Here is a 20930-nt window from a genome sequence, read left to right as displayed (position 1 = left end):
TGATGGTGCGTTCAGGTTCTGCTGACTCCACTGTGACCTGTGTTCACTTTTAAAACTTCAACAGTCAGCTGGGAGGAAAATCTGGGAGTTCAGGGCTCTTCTGGGGAGGAACAACTTCATTTATTTGTATATGTTAGATTATCTGTGATTGTGTTGAATGTGCAGCAGCAGAAACATAAAGGTCAAAGAAGTAGGGTTGTGATTTGTGAGTTTTCAGTGTGAGTGTGTCAGAGTGGGTTTCTTTGTGTTGTTTTTCACAGGAGCAGAATGATGAAGATGATGGTGCGGTGAACTATGAAAACTTTGGAGAACCTTCTACTTCTGTCAGACTCCACTGATCAACGACTTCCACACCAACATCAACTCACCAGAGAAACGACTCCCTTGCTGTTATATCATTAATATGGTCTCAGTTTTACATGAGTAGTTGAATTCTTTACATAAAGAAAGAATCATAAGATCACTTTGAGATTCGTATGTTTTGTGTGCTGAGAAATTTTTATTTTTAGTCTGACTTGGACAACAATATTCAAATCTGGATTTTATCTCATGTTAAGAAGCTGTGAGTTTTATTAAATGTCTTTTCCTGCATTATTTCTCAAACTTTTCTTGCTACTTTTGTTGCTGCTTTTTAAGCTGCAGCAGCTTCAGATCAGTTTCATGTTTAAGTTTACAGAATAATTAATTTTAACTTTCATTTATCATTGTTAACATGTTTGTCAGGAAGCCAACATGTGTTTGATTTGAATGAGCTTTGAGTCTTACTGCAGTCAGTAACAGTCTTCTCTTTATTATATCTGATAATAATGTAATTTGCAAATAAAGAAATATTTAACAGTTAATTCTACACTGTGTTGTGTAATTATTTCATGTACTAACAGTGTTCTGACTGTCACATCTTGCCTGGACTTTGTTTTTCTGGACTTTTTGTGTTCACTTCTGTTTTCAGTCCCTCTGGTCATATGGTTTTGTTTATGAATTGGGTGGTGGGTTTAGAGGACTGCATTATTAGTTAGTTTGTTGGGTTGTGTAATTGGGTTTGTGTTTGTGGTTAGTCTTGGATGGGTTAGTGTAGGTGGCGTTGAGTTTGTTTTCTGGGTTTTGGTTTTCTGTTGCTCTGTTTCCCTCGTGTGTTCATGTACTCCTCCACACCTGCTCTGCATTTGGACTTGTTAGCCCTGCCCTGTTTTCCCCACACCTGCCCTGTGTTAGCCTCATCAGCCCTGCTCTGCTCCCTGTGTTTCCTCAGCCAATCAGCTCCATGTATGTTCATTCCCCTCTCCTGAATTCTCCACCCATCTCCCCACCTGCACCTCATCTCCTCGTTAGTTAAGTTTTTTTTTAAGTCCTGGTTTTCTGTTCAGTCTTTGTTGGATCATTTGTTCTGTCTTGACCACCACAAGATTAAAGAAGGATTTTGTCTACCCTGCAATCTCTGCATGCCGGTCTCTGCATTTGCATCCATTCCTGCTACTCATCCTGGCACTGACTGATAATGAAAGGTGGATATTCTCAGCTATAGACGTCCTGCTTCTACTCAGACTACAACTTCCCTTATCTGTCTGTTCTTTCACCTCTAAATCTTCCCTCTATTCACACTTGGATCTAAAATGCGTCTAAATACAAATGCATTGTGATCATAGGCTGCATATAAAGACGGACAGAGCCAGTTTGAAGCCTCAAGGTGTGGAAGTTACTGCTTGATTGTGATGAGTGTTAATACAAATGACCAAAGTCACCTCTGCAGTGTGCATATAGCATGAAAAACCTTCATTTTAAATGTTAAACCTGCCTGAACTGAAGCTCGACTAAGTATAAACAAGTTAACTCAGCATCAGTATGTATCAACGTGCACTGCTGGAGTCTCAGAGACCTCAAACCTTCCAGAGATTAAAGTAGATTTCAGCAGAAAATTCCTCTTTGTCTTTTCATAAAGTGTTGACTGTCTGTTCCTGTGAGCTTCGTGTTTCTGATTCTTATCTGGTCAACATTAGAGGGTAAAACCTCCAGAGCTCTGCTGCTGTTGTTTCCACATTCTCACTGAAACACTTGACACACCTCTCATTTCTCAGAAAAACTGACCTCAAAGATACAATGAGGAACTAACAGGTCTCAGACCACTAAAACATCATCTTATCTGTTCTTTTACAGCTGCTACAGTATCACCATGTTGCACCATGTTGAGCATCAAGAGTCAAAGTTTGACTCTTCACCTGTCTGTTCATGTGTGCTGTCAGACGTCACCATGAATCCTGTCTGTTTTCTAATAAACACTATCTACAGAAAAGAAGAGCTGCATTATTGCAAACATTTATCTTACCTAATAGTCTGCACACGCTCAACTTCCTCAATTCTTATCTTCTTCTTTTCAGGAGGTCAAACACGTCATTGTCACAAATGCATCATGGGACTGGACACAGTGTGCACTTGTGACAAAATATGAGCCTTAATATACAGTAGTTTGCTTCTTACAGCATCAGATTGCCTCAATGTCTCTTTTAAAGGCAGAAACATATTCCTTTGTCTTGTAATCAGTGACACATAATCATGTCTCCATCCTACATGTTCATCCTGTTCAATCTTTGTCAGGCTGCTGTGACCTCTGACCTCTGACTGTCGGCAGCTTCTGTTATTGCTGATCAAAATCGTTGCATCACTGTGGATGAGACAGAACTAAATGTTACAAATGTCAAAGTAAAAATGAGTTTTTGACTGTTTGGATGAAAATACAGTAAATCCATCGTCTGACAAAAGACTAAGTGTCACTTTGAGGAAGTGACATCACACTAACTGCAGGAGGTAGATGCTGTATCTCTCTACAACACAAACTACTTTACAAACTCTGACAGTTGAGAGCGTCGATCTCTTGTTCTGAAGATATCGACAAAGAAGGATCGTGAAGCACGATGGTTGAATTCAGATGGATTAACATGTCTGTCTGTGTGTTTCTAAGAAGAGTTGCGTTACTGCAACCATTTATCTTACTTAACAGTCTTCACACCTTCAACTTCCTCTTCTTCTTTTCAGGAGATTAAACACGTCGTTGTCACAAATACACTGTGGGAACGAACACAGTGTGCACTTGTTGAATCTTAATATGGTTTAATATGGCTGCTCTGACTGCAGAAACATATTTCTTTACCTTGTGATCCGTGATTACATCCCAGTTTCACAGGATCTTTGTCAGACAGCTGTGACATCTGATCTCTGACCTCTTTAGTGCTGCTTACCCGTCATATTACTGATCAAGAAATGTGAGTCAATGTCTTGTCAGTCACAGTGAATAAGAACTAAACTGTCAAAAGTAAATATGTTAATTAGTTTTTGGTTGCAAAAGAATTCAGAGACAAAACTCTGATCAGTCTGCCTACATACAGTCCAGACAGTAAGTATTTGGACATTTACAGTTACAGTTACTACTCTAATTAAAGCTGAGACTTGGTACTTTAATGCAGTATTCATTGTTTTATTACAGATTGAATGTGCTGAAACACAGAGCCTGAAGAACAAAAACTGTGTAACTGTCCAAATCCTTACTGCCTGGACTGTACATGCAGCAGAGTGAGGAAGAGGAAGTGTCAGATGTACAAATGACAGGAAGAAGATGCCTTACTTCACACATTACTTTAGAGACTGCGACAGTTAAGAGAACCAGAGATCGATGAGAGAGAGAAGCAGGATGGTTGAATTCAGACGGATTCAAATGTTGTTTCTGATACTGGTGCTTCAGTTTTCAGGTAAGAAAAAAAGATTAATTTAGTATTTTATTAACCTTCTTAAATTGAGACGAGTATGTTGTTAGTTGTTAATATGTTGAGTTTAATGAACTGAAAACTGAAGATGAGACACATTTAGAAAGTTCTGTTGTATCTAAAATGATCCTCACACTAACAATGAACATGACAGTCATATTTCTATTTATTTCAGTTAATTGTTCATATTCCTCTCTCATATCTCTCAACAGACATAACTGGACAAGATTCCTCCTTCACTGTCAGAGATGGAGATGAAGTTACTTTGTCTTGTCAAAATGTGATGACTGATCAGGATAAATGTAACAGTACTACTTGGATCTTCAGTGGTTCAGGAAGCTCAACAGTAGTGCTGATTGAACTTGGGCAGATTGGTAAAAAAGCCAAAGCTAAATCAGACAGACTGAGTGTTACAGCAAACTGTTCTCTGGTTATAAAGAAGGTCACAGTTGAGGATGTTGGTCGTTACAGCTGCAGACAGTACAACAGATCAGGACAACAACAAGGTCAAGACTCTCAGGTTGATCTGTCTGTTGTTACCAGTGAGTATTTACATCATAATGTTTTCAGCTCAAACTGTCTTGTTAGAACAATATACTGAAACATTACAATAATTATGATCACAGTGATGAAGTTAATCTGACTCTTGTTGTCTTTCTCTCACAATATCTCCATCTTCACCAGTGACTGAATATATGGACAATAATGAGGTGACGTTAAGCTGCTCTGTGTTGAAACGTGGACAGTGTAGACACACAGTGAAGTGGGTGTATCAGGGTAAAGATGTGGACAAAGAAAACAAAGACTTGAAGACATCACAGTCTACCTGTTCAGTCACTGTGTCCTTCCTGACTTCTCATTTTATTTGCACATCAAATCATGAGTTACTGAAGTGTGAAGTCACAGATCCCAACAATGGAAAAGTGCAGCTGTATAACTTCAGTCCTCAGTTGTCATGTGAGAAACCAGGTGAGAAGATGATGAGCTGTTTAAAATCACTTTATTCTGATATGAAAAATGACAAAACTGCATTTATTTATTTGATGTATTTTAAGTTTTAGGTTGATATAAATGTTTCTCATTTAGTCACAGCAGATGGTGAACAATGTGTTTTTGTCATTGTAAAGTTTGTTGGTTTTTGTTATTTAATCTGTCAGGTGTGGCTGAAACAACAGAACCTGAAACAACGACAACAACACAAGAAGGTGAGCAACAAAGTCACTCATATGTATTCAACCACTGCTGCCCCGGCAATATGTGAAAACAGCTGTTTACTAGTGTAGATGTAGACATTCTTTCCCAAAGACTTTTAATCAGTTCAAATTGCAAAAAGTGTATTGTGACACATGATGACAGAAAAGTGCAGCTGTTTACCTTCAGCTGTTGGACTACAGTTGAGAAAACAGGTGAGAATATGATGAGCTGTTTAAAATCACTTCAGACTGATGTAAAGATTTACATAAAATATTTGTGTATTTTATAGATTTGAAGTTTTAAGATGATATTCTTTCTCATTGAGGTACTGCAGATGATAAACATGAAGTATTTTCTAATTGTATTATTTCTGGGCTTTGTTCATTTGTCCAGGTACAGACGCCACAACAGCAACAACTGCAACCAAAGATGCTACAATTACACCACAAGGTAACTCAACATTTTCTGTATGTTGCTTTACAGTATCTCTCTCTGTTACTTTGACTAACTGAGAAAGCTGAAGCCTCATATTATCTTCCAACCCCGTCTACTATAAATTACATATACTGTATGTCATATACTGAACACTGACCAAGCACTTTATTAGGAACAACAACAGCTCTGCCATAAATTCTACCTTTACAAAGTTTATATAGTTTCAGTTTTCGTTGACATTGTCAGAAAGGTGATAATTCTACTTTATGTTAATATTTAGTTCATAGTGGATGGTGATGTACTGGAGTGTATTATATCGAAAAGTGTTCCTAATATTTTGTCTCCCTCATGTATGTTAATGGGATGGAAAAAATATTAGGAACACTTTTCAATATAATGCACTTTTACCTCTAAGGTTCCTGTGTTTGCGGATAAATCGGTGCCCGTTGAGGGCAGGAGGTGATGAATTTTCTCTCTAATAGTTAGAATTTTATCATTAAAGAAGCTCATGAAGTCGTTACTACTGAGAGCTATAGGAATACATGGATCAATACAGTTATGACTCTTTGTCAGCCAAAGTGCTGAAGAGGAACCTCGGACTGTTTTTATTCTCTTCTATTAATGATGAGTAATAGGCGGCTCTGGCCTTACAGAGAACCTTCCTATATGTTTTAAGACTATCCTGCCAGACTAAACGAGAGTCTTCTAGTTTGGTGGAACACCATATTCTGACAAATGTTCACAATGTTTGCTTTAATTTGTGTTGTTGGGAGTTATACCAAGGAGCGAACCTCTTATATTTTATTATCGTCTTTTTTAAAGGGGTAATGGAGTCGAGTGTTATTCCCATTATCCTGCGGCACTACAACAACAATTGCTTCCTTAAATGTAGCTACAGCACTATCAGATAGACATCTAGTGAAGACATGTTTGTCTAATGGCGTGTGCTCCTGTAACAGGAATTCAATAAGATAGTGAGTGGGTTTATTTACACACTGAGAGAAGCCAATTGAGTCTAATGAGATAAACGCAGCGCTGAGACTATTATCAACGTCCACATGAATATTAAAATCACCTACTATAATTACTTTATCTGCACTAAGAACTAAGTTTGATAAAAACTCTGAGGATTCAGATAAAAATTCAGAGTATAGACCAGGAGGACGGTACATTATAACAAATAGAAATGGACATAAAGTTTTGCAGGTTGGGTGAGAGAGACTAAGAACAAGACTTTCTGATCAGTAATTAAGTTCAGGAATAGGGTTGATTAAGCTTGAGTTGAAAATGGCTGCTATCTCAAGGAATGTGAGTATTAATATGACTGGGGGGGAGTGGATTCATTTAGGCTGACATATTCTTCATGACAAAATAAATCAATATGATAATCTGATATTAGATTGTTTACTAATACAGTTTCAGATGACAGAGATCTAATATTTAAGAGTCCACATTTAATTCTCCTATTGTCTTGTACTATTACAGTGGTGGTGTTAATTCATTACATTTCTACATGTTTATTTTAGATTGAATTGATTTGAGTGGTCGGGGGACAGACAGTCTCTATGTGGTTTTGGGTGGGTTACAGCTCTAATGGAAGCACAGAGAAGCATGTAGGACTGCAGCTCTGCCTCCTGGTCTCAACTCTGGGTTGTCATGGTTTTGGTCTACTAATAAACTCAGCCATATTTCTAGATATGAGAGCAGCTCCATCCAAAGTGGGATGTATGTCTAACGGGTATAGAATGGACCCAATTGCAGCACAAATGACACCAGTATAAATTTTACAGTCTTTATCCCACACAATGTCAAGACAATAGTAGCACAGTCAGAGAAACAGTTCTGATGAGTATGGCTCCACCAGGAATCAAACCCCGATCTTCCACTCCCAAGGCAGACAAACCACAGCACTGGCAACAGTCCAACAGTTCTAAGGCAGGCTTGATCGGTGTCAAAGAGGGAAAGATGCAACACTGCACAAGAACAGTCTCTAGTCCAGAGCTCCGGGGGAAGCAGCAGTGTACGAGGGGGGGGGGTACTCACTGCTGGAAGGCAGTAGGCAGGGCGTCATGGACTGGACTGCTTCAGCAGCAGGCAGCAGAGCAGATGTAACCAGAGACGATGGCAGAGCAGGAATCGGAACGTCTCTCAACCACAAGCAGACAAAGACCAGGGAACAGGCAGGCAGAACTCAGAGTCAGGGACAGAAGGCTGGTGGGTTTACCGGGGCAGAGACGAGGAGCGATGGCCAGAGACGAGCTGATCAGGAACCAGGAAGGCGGGCCGAAGATGCAGGCAAGACGACTTAGCATAGTGGCATAGACAATCTGACAAAGAGGGAGTGGGCCAAGGCAGCTTATATACTGGCTTGATTGGAGATGATGAGCAGGTGGGAGCACCGGGTGAAAGTGGTTAAACTAATGAGGGGTGTGGCAGAGCAGAGAGTGAGACTGAATGATTGGATAATTCCCACAGCAACAGGTGAGGGGGAGAGCAGACTCTGACACCATCTCTCCTAATCAGACCAGGTCTTCCCCAGAAAGTCGACCAATTATCATCTAGTTTAGGCTGGTGTGAAACAAATGCTTGAAATGTATATAAACTACCATGAAATCCAGCTTCTGGACATGAACCATCAAGGCATATATGTGTAACCATGGTGACATGCATGCGCACGTTACATGCATAAGTTACATGGGTTTTCCCCAAACAATCAAAAAGTGAAAAGCAGTTGAAACGTGCTTTGCTGTGTCTGTATATTTTATCAGTTTTTCATTAACAGTGAGTGAAACGTAGTGAGTGCACAGTAAATATCTCCCCTGGCATATAAGGCTCCTCTTTTTCTTCCTGTTTCTACCTGTCTGTCATTTTTCATAACATGAGGTCCAACTGCAGTTGATATCATAATATCTTCTTGAGCTCTTGAGCCCATAAAGAGCAGCAATGTGCTGCATAACTTGCATAATTTAACAAGTAGTTTTTCTCAGAATGCTTTCTTGTTATATCAAGAAACTGAAAAAATATTTTTTGTCATGGTGGCAGCAATACACTGCTGTACAAATGCAACTAGTGAATCTTTTATTTCCATGGTTTTTATTTCCACAGCTCACATGAACCTGATTATTAAATGTGACAACCTGCCAAAATATTTCAAATGTACATACTTCCTTTACTGTCATGTTGTTTCTCTAATTAATACTCGTACAGATTGTTCTGCTCTGAGCTACATAATGTTGATGATGCGTGTGGCTGAACTCCTCCTCATCACTGTGATTACTGTTCTTCTCTTCAGAGCTCGAGGTGAGAAAATTCAGACCAACATTTGTTAAGTGTAAAACAAACTGTAACTTTAGAACTGAAATGTTACTCTGTGATTTATTTTCCAGGGAACCAGAGACCACCTGATGACAACATTGTGAGTTGAAAATAACAACTGAACTGATGTATAAAAAGACAAATGTGTACATTAAGAGACTGTAAGTCAGTGCAGGACTGTGAATGTCTCACTGTTTGTGTTTGTGCAGGATTTAAACTCAGTAAGAAGCCGAACAGCGAAGCGTTCTGGTCCAGCAGCCAGTCAGGTAAATATCTGATGGTGTGTTCAGGTTCTGCTGACTCCACTGTGACCTGTGTTCACTTTTAAAACTTCAACAGTCAGCTGGGAGGAAAATCTGGGACTTCAGGGCTCTTCTGGGGAGTAACAACTTCATTTATTTGTATATGTTAGATTATCTGTGATTGTGTTGAATGTGCGGCAGCAGAAACATAAAGGTCAAAGAAGTAGGGTTGTGATTTGTGAGTTTTCAGTGTGAGTGTGTCAGAGTGGGTTTCTTTGTGTTGTTTTTCACAGGAGCAGAATGATGGAGATGATGGTGCGGTGAAGTATGAAAACTTTGGAGAACCTTCTACTTCTGTCAGACTCCACTGATCAACGACTTCCACACCAACATCAACTCACCAGAGAAATGACTCCCTTGCTGTTATATCATTGATATGGTCTCAGTTTTACATGAGTAGTTGAATTCTTTACATAAAGAAAGAATCATAAGATCACTTTGAGATTTGTATGTTTTGTGTGCTGAGAAATTTTTATTTTTAGTCTGACTTGGACAACAATATTCAAATCTGGATTTTATCTCTTGTTAAGAAGCTGTGAGTTTTATTAAATGTCTTTTCCTGCATTATTTCTCAAACTTTTCTCACATTTTAACTCATTTAACTTCCTTAAATCTGCTTCAAGTGGAAGAATTTAGACTTGACTTTAAGACTTTCGTTGCTGCTTTTTAAGCTGCAGCAGCTTCAGATCAGTTTCATGTTTAAATTTACAGAAGAATTAATTTTAATTTTCATTTATCATTGTTAACATGTTTGTCAGGAAGCCAACATGTGTTTGGTTTGAATGAGCTTTGAGTCTTACTGCAGTCAGTAACACTCTTCTCTTTATTATATCTGATAATAATATAATTTGCAAATAAAGAAATGTTTAACAGTTAATTCTACACTGTGTTGTGTAATTATTTCATGTACTAACAGTGTCCTGACTGTCACATCTTGCCTGGACTTTGTTTTTCTGGACTTTTTGTGTTCACTTCTGTTTTCAGTCCTTCTGGTCATATGGTTTTGCTTATGAATTGGGTGGTGGGTTTAGAGGATTGCATTATTAATTAGTTTGTTGGGTTGTGTAATTGGGTTTGTGTTCGTGGTTAGTCGTGGATGGTCTGTTCCTGCTGAGCCGACGCAGCAATCTTCAGTCAGTACCCTGCTCCTGAGCTGCGCCAGTTCCCCGTTCCTGAGCTGCAACCATCCTGTCCCAGTCCACCTGAAGTCATGGAGTCACTGGTCATTGGGTTCCTGTGCGGCTGTTTCCTCTGGCTCCCGGGTCCCTGTGGTTCCTGCTTTCCCAGGAGGGGCAGGTCTCCACTTCCTGAAACTCCAGTGGCGTCGCCCTCCAAGCCTGCAGCATCCCCCGTGGCCCTGCCCCCAGAGTCTGCAGCAGCATCCCCAGTGGCTCCGCTCCCAGAGTCTGCAGCAGCATCCCCAGTGGCTCCGCCTCCAGAGGGGCTCCACCTTCCCCGTTGGCCTGCAGCCCAGCCTCCAGAGGGGCCCAGCCTTCGCCGTCCCCATCTACTTGTAGCCCAGCCTCCAGAGGCGCTCTGCCTTCGCCACCGGCCCCCTGCCCGGGCCTCCTGAAGGGTCCCACCTTCGCCACCGGCCCCCTGCCCGGCCTCCTGAAGGGTTTTGCTGTCGCCGTCGGCCTGCAGTCAGACTTCCAGAGCAGCTCCTCACGTTGGGTCGCCCTCCAGAGCGACTTCACCTGTCTGTCCTGCCTCCAAGCCGTCCACCTGTACTCTTGTGCTCTGCCCTTGTCCGGCCTCAGGCTGCCCGCTGGAGTGTCATCTCCCTGGCTCCCAGTGTCCTGGCCTCCTGCCTGTGCGCCGTCTTCCTGGTTCCCCATGTCCTGGCCACCTTCCTGAGCGTGACCTCCTTGGTTCCCTACGTTCTGACTGTCTACCCCTGTGCCACTTCCCTAGCTACCTGCTCTTTTTCATGGCCTGTGGACCGTCAGTTTTGGCCTCCTCCTCCCCCCATCTTGCGGCAGCCATCTGTCCTGTGTCCCTTGGTGGTGTTTGTGGGACGTCTGGTATCCGTCCCTTGAGGGGGGGTTTCTGTCACATCTTGCCTGGACTTTGTTTTTCTGGACTTTTTGTGTTCTTTAGAGTTGTCCGTGTTTCACTTCTGTTGTCAGTCCCTCTGGTCATATGGTTTTGCTTATGAATTGGGTGGTGGGTTTAGAGGACTGCATTATTAGTTAGTTTGTTGGGTTGTGTACTTGGGTTTGTGTTCGTGGTTAGTCTTGGATGGGTTAGTGTAGGTGGCGTTGAGTTTGTTTTCTGGGTTTTGGTTTTCTGTTGCTCTGTTTCCCTCGTGTGTTCATGTACTCCTCCACACCTGCCCTGCATTTGGACTCGTTAGCCCTGCCCTGTTTTCCCCACACCTGCCCTGTGTTAGCCTCATCATGCCTGCTCTGCTCCCTGTGTTTCCTCAGCCAATCAGCTCCCTGTATGTTCATTCCCCTCTGCTGAATTCTCCACCCATCTCCCCACCTGCACCTCATCTCCTCGTTAGTTAAGTTTCTCTTTAAGTCCTGGTTTTCTGTTCAGTCTTTGTTGGATCATTTGTTCTGTTTTGCTTTGTTCTGTTCAGTTCTGTCTTGCCCTGTTCTGTCTTGACCACCACAAGATTAAAGAAGGATTTTGTCTACCCTGCAATCTCTGCATGCCGGTGTCTGCATTTGCATCCATTCCTGCTACTCATCCTGGCACTGACTGATAATGAAAGGTGGATATTCTCAGCTTTAGACGTCCTGCTTCTACTCAGACTACAACTTCCCTTATCTGTCTGTTCTTTCACCTCTAAACCTTCCCTCTATTCACACTTGGATCTAAAATGCGTCTAAATACAAATGCATTGTGATCATAGGCTGCATATAAAGACGGACAGAGCCAGTTTGAAGCCTCAAGGTGTGGAAGTTACTGCTTGATTGTGATGAGTGTTAATACAAATGACCAAAGTCACCTCTGCAGTGTGCATATAGTATGAAAAACCTTCATATTAAATGTTAAGCTGCCTGAACTGAAGCTCAACTAAGTATAAACAAGTTAACTCAGCATCAGTATGTATTAACATGCACTGCTGGAGTCTCAGAGACCTCAAACCTTCCAGAGATTAAAGTAGATTTCAGCAGAAAATTCCTCTTTGTCTTTTCACTAAGTGTTGACTGTCTGTTCCTGTGAGCTTCTTGTGTTTCTGATTCTTATCTGGTCAACATTAGAGGGTAAAACCTCCAGAGCTCTGCTGCTGTTGTTTCCACATTCTCACTGAAACACTTGACACACCTCTCATTTCTCAGAAAAACTGACCTCAAAGATACACTGAGGAACTAACAGGTCTCAGACCACTAAAACATCATCTTATCTGTTCTTTTACAGCTGCTACAGTATCACCATGTTGCACCATGTTGAGCATCAAGAGTCAAAGTTTGACTCTTCACCTGTCCGTTTTCTAATAAACACTATCTACAGAAAAGAAGAGCTGCATTATTGCAAACATTTATCTTACCTAATAGTCTGCACACGCTCAACTTCCTCAATTCACTTCCACACTGTGGATGAGACAGAACTAAATGTTACAAATGTCAAAGTAAAAATGAGTTTTTGACTGTTTGGATGAAAATACAGTAAATCCAACAGCTGACAAAAGACTAAGTGTCACTATGAGGAAGTGACATCACACTAACTGCAGGAGGTAGATGCTGTATCTCTCTACAACACAAACTACTTTACAGACTCTGACAGTTGAGAGCGTCGATCTCTTGTTCTGAAGATATCGACAAAGAAGGATCGTGAAGCACGATGGTTGAATTCAGATGGATTAACATGTCTGTCTGTGTGTTTCCTAAGAAGAGTTGCGTTACTGCAACCATTTACCTAACTTAACAGTCTTCACACCTTCAACTTCCTCTTCTTCTTTTCAGGAGGTTAAACACGTCGTTGTCACAAATACACTGTGGGAATGAACACAGTGTGCACTTGTTGAATCTTAATATGGTTCAATATGGCTGCTCTGACTGCAGAAACATATTTCTTTACCTTGTGATCTGTGATTACATCCCAGTTTCACAGGATCTTTGTCAGACAGCTGTGACATCTGACCTCTGACCTCTTTAGTGCTGCTTACCCGTCATATTACTGATCAAGAAATGTGAGTCAATGTCTTGTCAGTCACAGTGAATAAGAACTAAACTGTCCAAAGTAAATATGTTAATTAGTTTTTGGTTGCAAAAGAATTCAGAGACAAAACTCTGATCAGTCTGCCTACATACAGTCCAGACAGTAAGTATTTGGACATTTACAGTTACAGTTACTACTCTAATTAAAGCTGAGACTTGGTACTTTAATGCAGTATTCAATGTTTTATTACAGATTGAATGTGCTGAAACACAGAGCCTGAAGAACAAAAACTGTGTAACTGTCCAAATACTTACTGCCTGGACTGTACATGCAGCAGAGTGAGGAAGAGGAAGTGTCAGATGTACAAATGACAGGAAGAAGATGCCTTACTTCACACATTACTTTAGAGACTGCGACAGTTAAGAGAACCAGAGATCGATGAGAGAGAGAGAAGCAGGATGGTTGAATTCAGACGGATTCAAATGTTGTTTCTGATACTGGTGCTTCAGTTTTCAGGTAAGAAAAAAAGATTAATTTAGTATTTTTTTAACCTTCTTAAATTGAGACGAGTATGTTGTTAGTTGTTAATATGTTGAGTTTAATGAACTGAAAACTGAAGATGAGACACATTTAGAAAGTTCTGTTGTATCAAAAATGATCCTCACACTAACAATGAACATGACAGTCATATTTCTATTTATTTCAGTTAATTGTTCATATTCCTCTCTCATATCTCTCAGCAGACATAACTGGACAAGATTCCTCCTTCACTGTCAGAGATGGAGATGAAGTCACTTTGTCTTGTCAAAATGTGATGACTGATCAGGATAAATGTAACAGTACTACCTGGCTCTTCAGTGCTTCAAGAAACACAACAGTAGAGCTGATTAAACTTGGGCAGATTGGTGAAAAAGCCAAAGCTAAATCAGACAGACTGAGTGTTACAGAGAACTGTTCTCTGGTTATAAAGAAGGTCACAGTTGAGGATGCTGGTCGTTACACCTGCAGACAGTTCAAATCAGGACAACAACAAGGTCCAGACTCTCAGGTTGATCTGTCTGTTGTTACCAGTGAGTATTTACATCATAATGTTTTCAGCTCAAACTGTCTTGTTAGAACAATATACTGAAACATTACAAATATTATGATCACAGTGATGAAGTTAATCTGACTCTTGTTGTCTTTCTCTCACAATATCTCCATCTTCACCAGTGACTGAATATAAGAACAATAATGAGGTGACGTTAAGCTGCTCTGTGTTGAAACATGGACAGTGTAGACACACAGTGAAGTGGGTGTATCAGGGTAAAGATGTGGACAAAGAAAACAAAGACTTGAAGACATCACAGTCTACCTGTTCAGTCACTGTGTCCTTCCTGACTTCTCATTTTATTTGCACATCAAATCATGAGTTACTGAAGTGTGAAGTCACAAATCCCAACAATGGAAAAGTGCAGCTGTATAACATCAGTCCTCAGTTGTCATGTGAGAAACCAGGTGAGAAGATGATGAGCTGTTTAAAATCACTTTATTCTGATATAAAAAATGACAAAACTGCATTTATTTATTGGATGTATTTTAAGTTTTAGGTTGATATAAATGTTTCTCATTTAGTCACAGCAGATGGTGAACAATGTGTTTTTGTCATTGTAAAGTTTGTTGGTTTTTGTTATTTAATCTGTCAGGTGTGGCTGAAACAACAACAGAACCTGAAACAACATCAACACCACAAGAAGGTGAGCAACAAAGTCACTCATATGTATTCAACCACTGCTGCCCCGGCAATATGTGAAAACAGCTGTTTACTAGTGTAGATGTAGACATTCTTTCCCAAAGACTTTTAATCAGTTCAAATTGCAAAAAGTGTATTGTGACACATGATGACAGAATAGTGCAGCTGTTTATCTTCAGCTGTTGGACCACAGTTGAGAAAACAGGTGAGAATATGATGAGCTGTTTAAAATCACTTCAGACTGATGTAAAGATTTACATAAAATATTTGTGTATTTTATAGATTTGAAGTTTTAAGATGATATTCTTTCTCATTGAGGTACTGCAGATGATAAACATGAAGTATTTTCTAATTGTATTATTTCTGGGCTTTGTTCATTTGTCCAGATGCAGACGCCATAACAGCAACAACTGCAACCAAAGATGCTACAATTACACCACAAGGTAACTCAACATTTTCTGTATGTTGCTTTACAGTATCTCTCTCTGTTACTTTGACTAACTGAGAAAGCTGAAGCCTCATATTATCTTCCAACCCCGTCTACTATAAATTATATATACTGTATGTCATATACTGAACACTGACCAAGCACTTTATTAGGAACAACAACAGCTCTGCCATAAATTCTACTTTTACAAAGTTTATATAGTTTCAGTTTTCGTTGACATTGTCAGAAAGGTGATAATTCTACTTTATGTTAATATTTAGTTCATAGTGGATGGTGATGTACTAGAGTGTATTATATCGAAAAGTGTTCCTAATATTTTGTCTCCCTCATGTATGTTAATGGGATGGAAAAAATATTAGGAACACTTTTCAATATAATGCACTTTTACCTTTAAGGTTCCTGTGTTTGTGGATAAATCGGTGCCTGTTGAGGGCAGGAGGTGATGAATTTTCTCTCTAATAGTTAGAATTTTATCATTAAAGACGCTCATGAAGTCGTTACTACTGAGAGCTATAGGAATACATGGATCAATACAGTTATGACTCTTAGCCAAAGTGCTGAAGAGGAACCTCGGACTGTTTTTATTCTCTTCTATTAATGATGAGTAATAGGCGGCTCTGGCCTTACAGAGAACCTTCCTATATGTTTTAAGACTATCCTGCCAGACTAAACGAGTCTTCCAGTTTGGTGGAACACCATATTCTGACAAATGTTCACAATGTTTGCTTTAATTTGTGTTGTTGGGAGTTATACCAAGGAGCGAACCTCTTATATTTTATTATCGTCTTTTTTAAAGGGGTAATGGAGTCGAGTGTTATTCCCATTATCCTGCGGCACTACAACAATTGCTTCCTTAAATGTAGCTACAGCACTATCAGATAGACATCTAGTGAAGACATGTTTGTCTAATGGCGTGTGCTCCTGTAACAGGAATTCAATAAGATAGTGAGTGGGTTTATTTACACACAGAGAAGCCAATTGAGTCTAATGAGATAAACGCAGCGCTGAGACTATTATCAACGTCCACATGAATATTAAAATCACCTACTATAATTACTTTATCTGCACTAAGAACTAAGTTTGATAAAAACTCTGAGGATTCAGATAAAAATTCAGAGTATAGACCAGGAGGACGGTACATTATAACAAATAGAAATGGACGTAAAGTTTTGCAGGTTGGGTGAGAGAGACTAAGAACAAGACTTTCTGATCAGTAATTAAGTTCAGGAATAGGGTTGATGATTAAGCTTGAGTTGAAAATGGCTGCTATCTCAAGGAATGTGAGTATTAATATGACTGGGGGGAGTGGATTCATTTAGGCTGACATATTCTTCATGACAAAATCAATCAATATGATAATCTGAGATTAGATTGTTTAATACAGTTTCAGATGACAGATCTAATGTTTAAGAGTCCACATTTAATTCTCCTATTGTCTTGTACTATTACAGTGGTGGTGTTAATTCATTACATTTCTACATGTTTATTTTAGATTGAATTGATTTGAGTGGTCAGGGGACAGACAGTCTCTATGTGGTTTTGGGTGGGTTACTGCTCTAATGGAAGCACAGAGAAGCGTGTAGGACTGCAGCTCTGCCTCCTGGTCTCAACTCTGGGTTGTCATGGTTCAGGTCTACTAATAAACTCAGCCATATTTCTAGATATGAGAGCAGCTCCATCCAAAGTGGGATGTATGTCTAACGGGTATAGAATGGACCCAATTGCAGCACAAATGACACCAATATAAATTTTACAGTCTTTATCCCACACAATGTCAAGACAATAGTAGCACAGTCAGAGAAACACAGTTCTGATGAGTATGGCTCCACCAGGAATCAAACCCCGATCTTCCACTCCCAAGGCAGACAAACCACAGCACTGGCAACAGTCCAACAGTTCTAAGGCAGGCTTGATCGGTGTCGAAGAGGGAAAGATGCAACACTGCACAAGAACAGTCTCTAGTCCAGAGCTCCGGGGGAAGCAGCAGTGTACGAGGGGGGGTACTCACTGCTGGAAGGCAGTAGGCAGGGCGTCATGGACTGGACTGCTTCAGCAGCAGGCAGCAGAGCAGATGTAACCAGAGACGATGGCAGAGCAGGAATCGGAACGTCTCTCAACCACAAGCAGACAAAGACCAGGGAACAGGCAGGCAGAACTCAGAGTCAGGGACAGAAGGCTGGTGGGTTTACCGGGGCAGAGACGAGGAGCGATGGCCAGAGACGAGCTGATCAGGAACCAGGAAGGCAGTCCGAAGATGCAGGCAAGACGACTTAGCATAGTGGCATAGACAATCTGACAAAGAGGGAGTGGGCCGAGGCAGCTTATATACTGGCTTGATTGGAGATGATGAGCAGGTGGGAGCACCGGGTGAAAGTGGTTGAACTAATGAGGGGTGTGGCAGAGCAGAGAGTGAGACTGAATGATTGGATAATTCCCACAGCAACAGGTGAGGGGGAGAGCAGACTCTGACATCATCTCTCCTAATCAGACCAGGTCTTCCCCAGAAAGTCGACCAATTATCATCTAGTTTAGGCTGGTGTGAAACAAATGCTTGAAATGTATATAAACTACCATTAAATCCAGCTTCTGGACATGAACCATCAAGGCATATATGTGTAACCATGGTGACATGCATGCGCACGTTACATGCATAAGTTACAGGGGTTTTCCCCAAACAATCAAAAAGTGAAAAGCAGTTGAAACGTGCTTTGCTGTGCTTGTGTCTGTATATTTTATCAGTTTTTCATTAACAGTGAGTGAAACGTAGTGAGCACACAGTAAATATCTCCCCTGGCATATAAGGCTCCTCTTTTTCTTCCTGTTTCTACCTGTCTGTCATTTTTCATAACATGCGGTCCAACTGCAGTTGATATCCTAATATCTTCTTGAGCTCTTGAGCCCATAAAGAGCAGCAATGTGCTGCATAACTTGCATAATTTAACAAGTAGTTTTTCTCAGAATGTTTTCTTGTTATATCAAGAAACTGAAAAAATATTTTATGTCATGGTGGCAGCAATACACTGCTGTACAAATGCAACTAGTTAATCTTTTATTTCCATGATTTTTATTTCCACAGCTCACATGAACCTGATTATTAAATGTGACAACCTGCCAAAATATTTCAAATGTACATACTTCCTTTACTGTCATGTTGTTTCTCTGATTAATACTCGTACAGATTGTTCTGCTCTGAGCTACATAATGTTGGTGATGCATGTGGCTGAACTCCTCCTCATCACTGTGATTACTGTTCTTCTCTTCAGAGCTCGAGGTGAGAAAATTCAGACCAACATTTGTTAAGTCTAAAACAAACTGTAACTTTAGAACTGAAATGTTACTCTGTGATTTATTTTCCAGGGAACCAGAGACCACCTGATGACAACATTGTGAGTTAAAATAACAACTGAACTGATGTATAAAAAGACAAATGTGTACATTAAGAGACTGTAAGTCAGTGCAGGACTGTGAATGTCTCACTGTTTGTGTTTGTGCAGGATTTATATTTTCTGGTCCAGCAGCCAGTCAGGTAAATATCTGATGGTGCGTTCAGGTTCTGCTGACTCCACTGTGACCTGTGTTCACTTTTAAAACAGTCAGCTGGGAGGAAAATCTGGGAGTTCAGGGCTCTTCTGTGGAAGAAACAACTTTATTTGTATATGTTAGATTATCTGTGATTGTGTTGAATGTGCAGCAGCAGAAACCTAAAGGTCAAAGAAGTAGGGTTGTGATTTGTGAGTTTTCAGTGTGAGTGTGTCAGAGTGGGTTTCTTTGTGTTGTTTTTCACAGGAGCAGAATGATGAAGATGATGGTGCGGTGAACTATGAAAACTTGGGAGAACCTTCTACTTCTGTCCACTGATCAACGACTTCCACACCAACATCAACTCACCAGAGAAATGACTCCCTTGCTGTTATATCATTAATATGGTCTCAGTTTTACATGAGTAGTTGAATTCTTTACATAAAGAAAGAATCATAAGATCACTTTGAGATTTGTATGTTTTGTGTGCTGAGAAATTTTTATTTTTAGTCTGACTTGGACAACAATATTCAAATCTGGATTTTATCTCTTGTTAAGAAGCTGTGAGTTTCATCAAATGTCTTTTCCTGCATTATTTCTCAAACTTTTCTCATATTTGAACTATTTTTACTTCCTTAAATCTGCTTCAAGTGGAAGAATTTAGACTTGACTTTAAGACTTTTGTTGCTGCTTTTTAAGCTGCAGCAGCTTCAGATCAGTTTCATGTTTAAGTTTACAGAAGAATTAATTTTAACTTTCATTTATCATTGTTAACATGTTTGTCAGGAAGCCAACATGTGTTTGGTTTGAATGAGCTTTGAGTCTTACTGCAGTCAGTAACAGTCTTCTCTTTATTATATCTGATGATAATATAATATGCAAATAAAGAAATATTAACCACTTAATTCTACACTGTGTTGTGTAATTATTTCATGTACTAACAGTGTTCTGACTGATAATGAAAGGTGGATATTCTCAGCTATAGACTTCCTGCTTCTATTCAGACTACAACTTCCCTTATCTGTCTGTTCTTTCACCTCTAAACCTTCCCTCTATTCACACTTGGATCTAAAATGCGTCTAAATACAAAAAGAAATACACTCAAACTTACCTTTGAATGTACAGAAATCCAATAATTCAATCTACATTCAGCAGTGTTAAAGCACATGACAATGCATTGTGATCATAGGCTGCATATAAAGACGGACAGAGCCAGTTTGAAGCCTCAAGCTGTGGTAATTACTGCTTGATTGTGATAAGTGTTAATACAAATGACCAAAGTCACCTCTGCAGTGTGCATATAGCATGAAAAACCTTCATGTTAAATTTTAAGCTGCCTGAACTGAAGCTCAACTAAGTATAAACAAGTTAACTCAGCATTAGTATGTATTAACGTGCACTGCTGGAGTCTCAGAGACCTCAAACCTTCCAGAGATTAAAGTAGATTTCAGCAGAAAATTCCTCTTTGTCTTTTCATAAAGTGTTGACTGTCTGTTCATGTGAGCTTCTTGTGTTTCTGATTCTTATCTGGTCATCATTAGAGGGTAAAACCTCCAGAGCTCTGCTGCTGTTGTTTCCACATTCTCACCAAAACACTTGACACACCTCTCATTTCTCAGAAAAACTGACCTCAAAGATACAATGAGGATACAGATACAATTTTAGTTTTGATGGTATTTTTCTACAGCACTTTATCACTAAACTGTCACCCTCACTCCATTTTTTCCCTTTCCCTCATAGGTCATCCCCACTACTGAATTATAAATATAAGACCTATAATTATTGTAAAATAAATGATAATAACACCAAACTTCATACAAAGTTTGTATATAATGTACTGTATGTATATAGGCCTTTCTGCTGTATCCTACAGAAATGAGCTGCATTCAACCCCCACACCAGTGGCGGCTGGTGACTCAAAAATTTGGGGAGGACAGGAGGAAAACCAACATACGGCATCAAACTACATCATTGTCCCCCACCTGATGAAATGGGAGGGGTGGGGGGCAATTTTATATGCCAATAAAACAATTTGCTTTTAAAAACAAAAACCCCTGAGTGGTGTAAAGGCTGCTTCTTTAAAGACATTTAGCATATACATATTGTTTCTCAACAAAGAA

General features: G+C 40.0%; 2 protein-coding genes across 7 annotated transcripts in view; both read left to right on the top strand.

Annotated features, from left to right (window-relative positions):
* Nucleotides 1-842, top strand: part of LOC121882140 — a 35157-nt gene extending 34315 nt beyond the window's left edge. The window contains exon 8 of the mRNA XM_042390173.1: nt 261-842. Coding sequence (XP_042246107.1) covers nt 261-338 — 78 coding nt within the window. The 3' untranslated portion in view covers nt 339-842. The remainder of the gene's footprint in view (nt 1-260) is intronic.
* Nucleotides 843-3538: 2696 nt separating this feature from the next.
* On the top strand, nt 3539-19274 carry LOC121882141. Of its 6 annotated transcripts, XM_042390175.1 has the most exons (10): nt 11544-11720; nt 13364-13627; nt 13852-14181; nt 14324-14608; nt 14797-14847; nt 15230-15286; nt 18470-18562; nt 18649-18677; nt 18786-18817; nt 19078-19274. In XM_042390175.1, exons 2-10 carry the CDS (start codon nt 13570-13572, stop codon nt 19106-19108), a joined length of 966 nt encoding a protein of 321 aa, XP_042246109.1. In that variant the 5' UTR covers nt 11544-11720; nt 13364-13569; the 3' UTR covers nt 19109-19274. The 6 variants fall into 6 exon arrangements, 5 of the variants coding, with proteins under 5 accessions (XP_042246108.1, XP_042246110.1, XP_042246109.1 ...); XM_042390174.1 differs by lacking the exons at nt 11544-11720; nt 13364-13627; nt 13852-14181 and adding exons at nt 3539-3737; nt 3965-4294; XM_042390178.1 differs by lacking the exon at nt 13364-13627 and having other exon boundaries at nt 13855-14181.
* The last annotated feature ends 1656 nt before the right edge of the window (nt 19275-20930 follow it).

The sequence above is a fragment of the Thunnus maccoyii genome, chromosome 17 (genome assembly GCF_910596095.1).
Source record: "Thunnus maccoyii chromosome 17, fThuMac1.1, whole genome shotgun sequence".
Classification (NCBI taxonomy): Eukaryota; Metazoa; Chordata; class Actinopteri; order Scombriformes; family Scombridae; genus Thunnus; species Thunnus maccoyii.
The sequence above is the reverse complement of the archived record's forward strand: the minus strand, read 5'-3'. Positions and strand labels throughout refer to the sequence as shown.